Here is a 9,671-nt window from a genome sequence, read left to right on the forward strand (position 1 = left end):
TTTTTTCCACCCCCCCCCCCCCTCCCCCCCCCCCACTTCGTATATCTCAGTCTCTTCATCCTTTGCTCAGGTCCCTTTCAAAGACTCCCCCTCCCTCAGGATTAGATTCCAAAAAGAACATTCCATGCCCTTCATAAAGTGGTATCAGCCCCAACTTTGCAGCCTCAGCTCCACTATTGGCCATTCTAGGCAACAAGACTTCATGGTTCACCCTCCTGCTTCGTGCTTTCCTGTCCCTGCTCCTGTACTGAGCCCATCTCGTTAATCAGCAATCGCCCACTGCAACCCCCACCTCCTCCAATCCCACCCATCTCTGAGGGCCTGGGTCAAATGCCACCTGCTTCAGCAAGCCTCCACCCATCAAATGTAACCTCTGTCTCCCCTGCAAACTCCTCGGCACTTATATGGCCAGGTGTTACTGCAACGAGTGTAATTCCCCATGACCCCAGACTCAGGGGCTAGAATGAGGTTGCACCCATTCTTGCTGCATCCACAGTGTCCAGCACTGTGCCTTTTTCACTAGATAGCTGCTGCTTAGACAAACAAGAGAAGCAATGAAAGAATGAAGAAAAAGGTGTTGAACCACAGAAATGCAAGCTTTTAGGGCCTGTGGGGGGCCTCAGAGGACTCCTAACCCAGCTGAGGAAGGTGTAAGGATGGGCTGGTAGTTGCTGTGAAGAACCATGCCAGGTCCTCCAACAAGGAGCTAAGGGATCACAGGGGCCAGCGTGGTCAACAGTCTCAGGGCTGAGGCCTACACCTGCCCAATTCAGGGTGTAGAGATATCAGCCTGGGCTTCATCCACAGCATGGGCCATGCCCAAGAGTAGAAAGAACCAGGGTCCCTTCCACCTGGTCAGGATCCCCTCAGTACAGAACAGCCAGGCCTTCAACATCCCTCCCTGACACACAAGCTCAACCGCCATCTGCTGGCCAAGGTCAGCACTGCATTCAAACCCACAGCCCCAAGGACATTCAGGGGAGCAAGGTCGAGACCATCCCCAACCCATTGCAGACCCAGGTCACTTTGGGGTCAGCAGAAATGACCCCACTCCCTAGAATTTGGCCTCTTGATTGTCTCCCAGAACGTGTCCTTTGGGACATAATCCTAACATTAAAAGAAAAGGAAAAAAGTAAGTTTCTTTCTGGTAATACTAGCAGAGAAATTTCTAAGACACACACACCAAAAGCTGCTTTTTTCCCCTGCCAAACAGAAGCTCTGCTATGTAGGGGACAAATCACTGGCCTGGGAATCAGAAGGCCTAGGTCTAGTCCTGTTGCTTGTCACTGCCCCCCTCAGCTGTGTGGCCCCAGGCACACTCCCTGCTAAGCCAACCCTACACGAGGACAATGCCCCTTTGCTCACCCTTGCCTCTGCACTGATGGTGCCAGCAGATGTCCAGGGATTCTGACTGATCCTGAACTGAATGTAAATCACAGGGTCCAGAAGTGCTACAACCTCCATCTCACCCCCATTCCCATGCTGGGACATCTGCCTGGGACAGGGACTGGTCTGAGGACACGAGTGACCATCTCAGACCTCTGTCAGTGTGAAGTGTCCTCAAGAGGCCAGAATGCCTCTAGAGCCCCTTCTTGCCATCCCACTTCCTCTGCAATCTTTGAGCTGGGTAACCTCAGAGCCTACCCAAGGACTGGGGCCTAGGGAGGTGGTGACACATGACAGACCCCACTTTCTTTAACCACAGTCCTGAAACCAGGGATGAGACGGAGCTTTCTGTAGAAGGCCCTAGGGCTGGTGTAGAGACCAGGGTGAGGGAGCCACATCGTCCTGGGGGTGAGAGCTGCTCCCCGGGAAGCATCATGGGAGGGGCTGGAAGAGGAGGAGAGTGCAAAGTGAGTGACTTTTCTCCGCCCCACGCCCCCAAGCCCACCTACCCTGCTTCCCACACAGCCCCTTTCCCCTCCCTCCACCTACAGGCTGAGAAAGTGTGTCATCAGGGACAAATGCTGTCTTCCCAGGAGGGAGGAAGAAGGGGGGAGGGAAGACTTTGTGTGCCTGTGGGGGCCGCAATAAGAAACCAGAGGTTTCTGAGCCTCCCAGCTGGGAGGGATGCCCCCTCAGAACCATGTCCTTGACATTAGCCTCCCTCTCTCAGGGGGCTCCAGACACACGGGATAGGAGCTGCCTGGCCACCATGCTCAGGATACTTGGCCGGGGGGATTAGAGAAGAGGCCCTGAAGATGCAGGCAATGTCTTCAAACCCCAAACATCCTTCAGCCAGCTGGGTGGGCCCCCCACAACTTCTGACACCCCAAACTTCCCATCTTGTTCCCCCCCGATCTTAGAGGAGCCCCTAACCTACTCCCCCCAATCTCCTGCTGCCTGCCCTACCCTCCCTCACATCCACCCCCTCTGGGCGGGTGTGTGGCACTTTGCACTGTTACTACAATGACTTATTTAGTTTTAATTTGGGGGTGACTCTCATGCTGTTGGAAGTCAGAGGCCAACAGTCTTGGTGAGAAGCAAAAACCTATGCCGGCCAGCACTGAGCTGATCCTGTCCCCTCTGCCTGGGGTCCTGCCATCCTGACCCTGCTCCTCCTTGCATGCAGCCTGCTCCCTGACCGCAGCCCCAAATTGGGTTTACCTTTCACTCAAAGTCTCTCCCTTTAGAGGAAATGTCCCTCGGTGGCAAGGGAGTCACCTCCTGTGTGATCCGGGTTCCCCCAACACCAAGCATCAGTTAATGAGGCCCCCTCCAGGCCAGGTTATTACTGAGGAGGGAGACATCTTTGGCTGGCGCTGGGCACCTGGCACCAGCTCCACATGAAGGGCTGATAGTCAGGGCCTGCTCCATGAAGATCAATAAAAATGGAACTAGTATCTGCCACCATTCTCGGCCCCCATGAGAAGCCTGAGGAAGCTGTCACTCGTTCACGTTTAATGCTCATTAAACAAACACTGGGCACCTACTGTATAACTCACTGTCCTGGTACTGTGGACACAGGGTAAAATGACTGTCATGGTCTTCATCCTCAAAGATGTTATGGCTTGCAGAGGAACAATTAAAGATGACTGACTTAGAATGGGCCACCTTGGGCAGCAGATAAGAGTAAGCTTTCTTTCACTGGAGGTAATCAGTGGAGGCTGAACAACTGCCTACCAGTGATGTTCTGGAAAAGCCAATGCACTGAACTATGTATTTGGACCACTGACTGATGGCGTCATAGAACACAGTGCTGGCTACACTCACCAACACTGCCCTACTACCACACCACCCTAAGCCTCCAGCCTTCATCTGCAAAGTGGGGTTGATAACAGCACCTACCTCACATGCTTGCCATGAGCATTAAATGAGATAATACAGGGAACACAGCACAGCTGTCAGCATGTGGTAAACCCTCAATAACTGATAGATATTACTAGGTTGAACCATATGAATCATATTAGGTTGCAGGTCAAAAACAATCAAATATGAACAATTTCATATGGTTCAACTAATATTTTTACTGAGGGCCACTGAGGTTTCTTCTGAGCTCTTTGATTTCAGCACTGGGAGTTGCTGTGACATTAGTTCTACGTCAATGGTAGATCCCCAGCACCCTGGGCCCAGGCAGCAAGAACTCTGCCAGGACCTCTTCAAGTGTACCGTCCCTGGTCCACCCTTCTGGCAGAGGCAGGTACCTCCTTGCCCAGGTCCTCACGGATGACCTGGCGGACCTCTTGCATGCTGCTCTGCGGGGCCTGGCTGTGCAGCACCTTCAGCGTGCTGGTATACTCCTCTGGCAGCAGGTAATCCAGAGCCCCCAGGTGCTGGCCCACCTTGATGAAGGTGCCCCGGTTGGCACAGCAGAGCTCACAGAGACGCCTGGCAGAGCGGAGGTGCACCTGCAGGGAGATAGGCCAGGGCCAGAGAGGTGTGAGTGCAGACTGTTCCCTGGACCTTGGTCCCTCTTCTTGCTCCCTCTGCTTGAATATCATTTACTCCCTAGTGTCCAGGGCAGGTGTACACATGCACACACACAAGCACATACACACAAAAATACACACACGCACCCCTCCCTCCACCCTCTCAATGTCCTCCTTCAGTCTCCTGGTACCCAGAGCAGTCAACTACATGCACACACACAAGCACATACACACAAAAACACACACACACACCCCTCCCTCCACCCTCTCAATGTCCTCCTTCAGTCTCCTGGTACCCAGAGCAGTCAACTCCAACCTCGCACTATGGTCAGCCTCTATGCATGGCCTGATGCTTCCCATCTCCTCCTCTCCATCAAAGCTTACCTGGTCTGGGTCCCACTTCCTCAGAAATAACCAACCAAGTCTAATCTACTGATGACTCATTCAAGGGTACACTGAGTTAACATTTGCACCCACCCCTCAGACATACTAATAATACTTTATGTTTGTCTGGATCTCTATAATTTATAAAACATGCTTATATGCATTATATCTTTTAATCCTTACAGCAGCTCAGGGAAGCAGGTGTCAGTATTTTTAAGAACGAGAAACTCAGTTGTTTTGCTTATAAAGAAATAGCTAACACATGTCAAAGGATGGTCCAAAATCTAGGGCTCCAAATCTAAGGCTCTTTTAACACAGCAAACTTCAGCAGCAGTCTCCTATTAACCAGAGGAATCCTTATACTGGGGGTATCGGGCACATGGAGTAGGTGGCTGAGCAGGTTATCTGGGATAAGGCAGCCTTAACTTACATGCTGATGCTCACCTGTCCTTCCAGAGCTAGAGGTGGCCCCAACTGCCCCCAAGCTGTGTATTCCTAGTCATCATCCCAAGCCCAGCTGATGATCTTGCTACTATGAGGGTCCTGTCTTCTAGGAGCTACAGCTTCTGAGGCAGGATGGCGCCATGGGCACACACAGAAGACAAGGGATCCCAATGCCCCGGGGGGACCTGGCACCTGCTTCCACCAACAAAGTTAACTGAGAGAGTTAACACTGACCACAGACAGTTTACTCTCTTGAGAGCTACAAAGAATGTGGATGTCATTAAGCACATATTGGGGGCAATAAAACCATACAAAGAGTTACATAACAGTTGGCAACAAAGATGGAAGAAATGTTCAAACATCCTACATAATTAGCTGCCAAGCAAACCGCAGAGTAAATCATTACTTTAGAAATTAAGAGCATTGCAGCCCTCAATGCCCTTGTCCTAGCAACTGGGGGCCCACCGGCCCACCTCGCACCACAGAGGAGCAATGCCCCAGACTCTGGGCCCTAGTAGGCTGTCTGTCCTTAGGCCCTAGGGGACTGTCCACTTCTGGCTTTGCTGGATATCTCGGCTTCCCACCCCATCCCATTCTCAGACTCCACCCCCCTGAGCAGAGTCCTCTAGCCTTGATGTGGACACCTGGCCCCAGCTGGGCCAATGAGAGTCTTTTCTCCCTGGCAGAAGGGGGCATCGAGAAGGAAATTAATTCTAATTGAGAGAGAGAGAGTGAGAGTGCCCCTAGATGAGCCAAAAGATTGAGGGTAGAAGGGGGAGATTCTCTTAAGAATTTGAAACTGGGCAATGGCAGAAGGTCACAAAGAGCTGGGTAGAGTCAGTGCCACAGCTGGCTGAGGCCACACTGAAGGACATGAGAAAGGAGACAAGCAGGGTCAAACACAGAGCTGGTCACCTCCCTGTGGTCAGTACAAGGCTTCAGGCCATTAGGGACAAACCACATTTTGCAGCTCAAATAATTAACCCCCAACCCAGCAGAGGAGAAAAGGCGCCATCAACAGCAGAATAAGGAGCAGCCAGAGAGGCATCCACAGTCCATCAGTCCTATGGCTCCTATGCCACCAGAGCCCAGATCCAGCAGACACTCTCCAGTGGGGGCTGCGCTGGCCTCTGCTGCCCACTCACCCAAAAGGCACATCAAACCCCATGTCAAAGCTGTGCCAGGATCCAGCTGGGCAGATGTCACAGTCAACACCAAGAGGAAGTGGAGGAAGAAGGGGTGAGGACATGCCCACGTTCTCCTCCCCTCCCAGTAAAGACATCAACCACCACATGCTCACTGGGGACCTACTGTGGACCCAGGCCCAGTCCCCTACCTCCTGGGGAGACCCAGCAGAGTCATTCACACAGCAGAGACAGCCCAGGGCAGCAGGTACACACTGGCTCTGGCCCACACCCTCCACCCACAGACTGCCCAGGGGCCCACCCTGGCTCAGGCCTTCCACCATGTCCCCTCGGTGGCAGTCTGTCCCAGGCAGCCCCGGGTGGGAGGTGTCAGCCTTGCAGGTGGGAGGACTTCTGCTGTGTCCGTGGTCCCATCCTTGTTCACTATCCCTCGACCCTAGGCGTAGCTGCTTTATGTGTTTTCTGCTTCTGTAGCCTTAGAATCTTCTTTTACTCCTGTCAGGAGTCAACCACCTTTTACTAGTTAATAATTCTGTATATTAAATTTTCCCTGTTCAAATAGCTGGAGTGACTGCACCCTGGCTGATACACAGGGGTAAGCCTTGAAACTGAATCTGAATGCATTAGGATGAAAAAGGAGGGCACTTCAGATCAAGAGAACAATGTAAGCAAAGATGTACGCGCCCACGTGTGCATGTGTTGCTGTGTGTGCTGTGTGTGTGTGCATGTGTTGCTGTGTGTGCTGTGTGTGTGTGCATGTGTTGCTGTGTGCGCATGTGTTGCTGTGTGTGTGTGCTGTGTGTGTGCATGTGTTGCTGTGTGTGCTGCTGTGTGCTGTGCATGTATCGCTCTGTGTGCATATGCTGCTGTGTGTGTGCACATATGTTGCTGTGTGTATGTGCTGCTGTGTGTGAACACACACATGTGTTGTGTGTGTGCTGCTGAAACACCTGCTCCACCACTTTGTATACGTTGGACTTACATCTGCGTTTGTCTCTGCTGCTGGCAGCCCTCAGAAAGCATCAGCCTCTCCCTGCCAATTCTTCACACCAGGGACCACAGCTGGGGCTCTACTGTCCCTGACCTGTGGCTTGAACCAGTCTCAGGTCAGGTGTCTGTTGACACAAAGTGATGGTCACCTTTGAGATATTGTCTGGGCAATGCAGGGAGTCCTCTCTGGTCACACAAGCCCAAGAAGGCCGGTCTACACCTGACTGACCAGTTACATGGCACATCAGCTCTTGAGACAGTGTCCCCTGTCCACTTACGTACCTCAGGGCAAGCCAGGCAGGCACCATAATGTAGATTGATAGCAACTATGCATCATTTGCTCACAAAACCATCGTCCATGAAACTGAGTCAGTATCAACTGCAAACAGCACCCACATTTCCACTAAAAAAGCCCAAAGTCACCTCCAACCAGCTTCTAACTCAACTCTCTCTCTGTCTCTCTCTCTTTCTGTCTCTCTCTCTCTCTCTCTCTCTCTCTCACTCACACACACACACACACACACACACACAGATGAGAAACATTGCCACTCATCGAAAAAATTAAAATGTTCTTCTAAAGCCAAAAGACATGAATGCTGAGTGTAGAGTAGGCCCTCTGACCTCCAGGGTCCCTTTCCAACCCCAGCTTGTATGGGCTCACTGTCCTTTGTGATCAGAAGCCAGGCCCCCCATTCAGACTTTCAAGAAACTGCTGGCTCAGTATAAACTCCCTCTCTCAACATGCACTTCCTTCACTCAGCACCATAAGGGGCTAAGCCTGTTGGCAGCAGGAAATATTTACAGGAATTTCACAATCCCCTCCTCCCAGGATCCTTTCCCCAGCCATGCAAGTGTACACAATGAAAAAAGCAAAGCCTCCAGAATCTCCTGAGCTCTGTATCCCCTTGACTCTCATCCTTCATGCCATGCATACCTTCCAGCACCTACGTAAGCATAAGCACCATGAGGGACATGCAGGTAAATGAGTCAGTTTGTAACAGTGCCGTCCAGTAGAACGTTCTGCAATGAGAAAAGTGCTCTGTACTGTTCAATATGGTGGCTGTTAGCTACAAGTGGCTACTACACAGTTGAAATGTGGCCAGTGTAACTAAGGAACCGAATTTTTAATTAAATAATTAAATTTCAAATAATTTAAACTCAAATTACCACATATGACTAGTTGCTACCACATTAGACAACTCAGGTTTATAAATTAGCAACAACTATAGTAAATGCATACAGATTTATTTAGTGCCCTCTTCTAAGTACTACTTTTGGCCTACAGTAATCACTCAAATATAGGTGGTGGTGGTGATGATTATTGTTTTTACATCTGCCCGATATCTCTGTACAAGATATCTTATATGTCCTTAAAGATAAAGAAATAATCTCAGAGTGGTTCACTGACATTCCCAAAGTCCCACAGCCAATATTGGTGAGACCACGGTGTGCTCAAACCTTGATCTGTCAGATACCAGCCCTGTATAATGTGCACCATGTGCCAGGGAACAAGCATTAAATGAATCTCTCTATGTACAAGGCATGGGGTGGGGGGGATAGCCATGGTCTTCATGTACAAGGAGTTTACAGTGTAGACTGAGAGGTGGACACACACCCATAAAACCAAAATTACCAATAGTAGACAGTAAAGGTAGCTGCCCAATCACTCCAACATGTGATATGTGCTCGAGTGGTCACCAGGCTAGGCACTGGGTGGCCATGGAAGTTGAATCAAGTGTACTCAGTTTAAAATCAAGTGTATTCAAGCTGGAGATGGCTTTAAACAAAACAAGGAGAAATCATAGAACATAATGGTTAATAGCACTGGCTTTGCAATCAGAAAGACGTGTTCAAATCTTGTCTTGTTACTCACTTGTCATATAACCTTGGACAAGTTAATTAACTCAGTTTCCTCATCAGTAAAAAAGGGATAATAATCATACTTGTGCCTGTGATGATTAAATGAAGTAATGCATAAAAAAAGACTCAGCACAGGGCCCAGCACATAGACAATGCTCAATAAACGAGTGGAAAGAGACAAAGAAGGAGAGAAAAAATCACTCTTCCTAGAAAAATGAAATTAAAAAAAAAAAAAAAAAAACCACTCCAAGCCCATCCACTCCCTATTCTTGGTTCAGTCCAACTGGTGTAGACCACCGTCTAATTGATAGAAACAATAGCTAATTCCACGCTGTCATCTAAATCACAAAGCATCGGTGCATAAGAAACGCAACAACTACAGAGTGTTATTCTAAACATATCAACTTTAGGTTCTCTTCCCCAAAGGTCTCCCTCCTTCTGCTCCTACCCTAACACCAACCACCCATTTGCTCACCGAACCCAAGTCCTGCCCTGTCTGTGTGTCACCTGTACTGTGTGTCACCACAGTACATCTTCACTCCCCATCGCATCCCTGTCAAAATATCACAGGCACAGCTCGCGCAATCCTCCTGACCCAGCTTCATTTTCACTCCCAGCTCAGTAACTTGCCTTATGATTATCTCGTTACCAATAACCTTGCTGTCATGAGTTTCAATCTGCCTCATATTAATTGAAAGCACTGTCATTAGCCAGCTTGGTTTGGGGTTGGGAGGGGAGGTGAATAGCTAGTAAGATCAACTCAGAGCTGATTAGTTATTGACTGGGCCAGAAGGTGCAAAGGCCCAAGGAGGGCGATTCTTTACTCATGTCTAGATCCCCCAGAGCAGAAGCTCCAGCCCCAAACTTGGCAGAAAGATATCAAAGTCAGACTGAGTCAACGGGGCTCCCCATCAGAACTGGGCAGTATCTCCAATGGGGTTTAGAGGTGTTGTGAGACTGAGAGGAAAGAGACAGACAG

At 50.0% G+C, this 9,671-nt stretch overlaps 1 protein-coding gene across 1 annotated transcript in view; it reads right to left on the bottom strand.

Annotated features, from left to right (window-relative positions):
• Positions 1-3,941, bottom strand: part of ADCK1 (aarF domain containing kinase 1) — a 68,665-nt gene extending 64,724 nt beyond the window's left edge. Inside the window, exon 1 of the mRNA XM_008588691.1 lies at positions 3,645-3,941. Coding sequence (XP_008586913.1) covers positions 3,645-3,941 — 297 coding nt within the window. The remainder of the gene's footprint in view (positions 1-3,644) is intronic.
• Between the last annotated feature and the right edge of the window lie 5,730 nt (positions 3,942-9,671).

This window comes from Galeopterus variegatus, unplaced genomic scaffold (genome assembly GCF_000696425.1).
Source record: "Galeopterus variegatus unplaced genomic scaffold, G_variegatus-3.0.2 Scaffold4970, whole genome shotgun sequence".
Taxonomy (NCBI): Eukaryota; Metazoa; Chordata; class Mammalia; order Dermoptera; family Cynocephalidae; genus Galeopterus; species Galeopterus variegatus.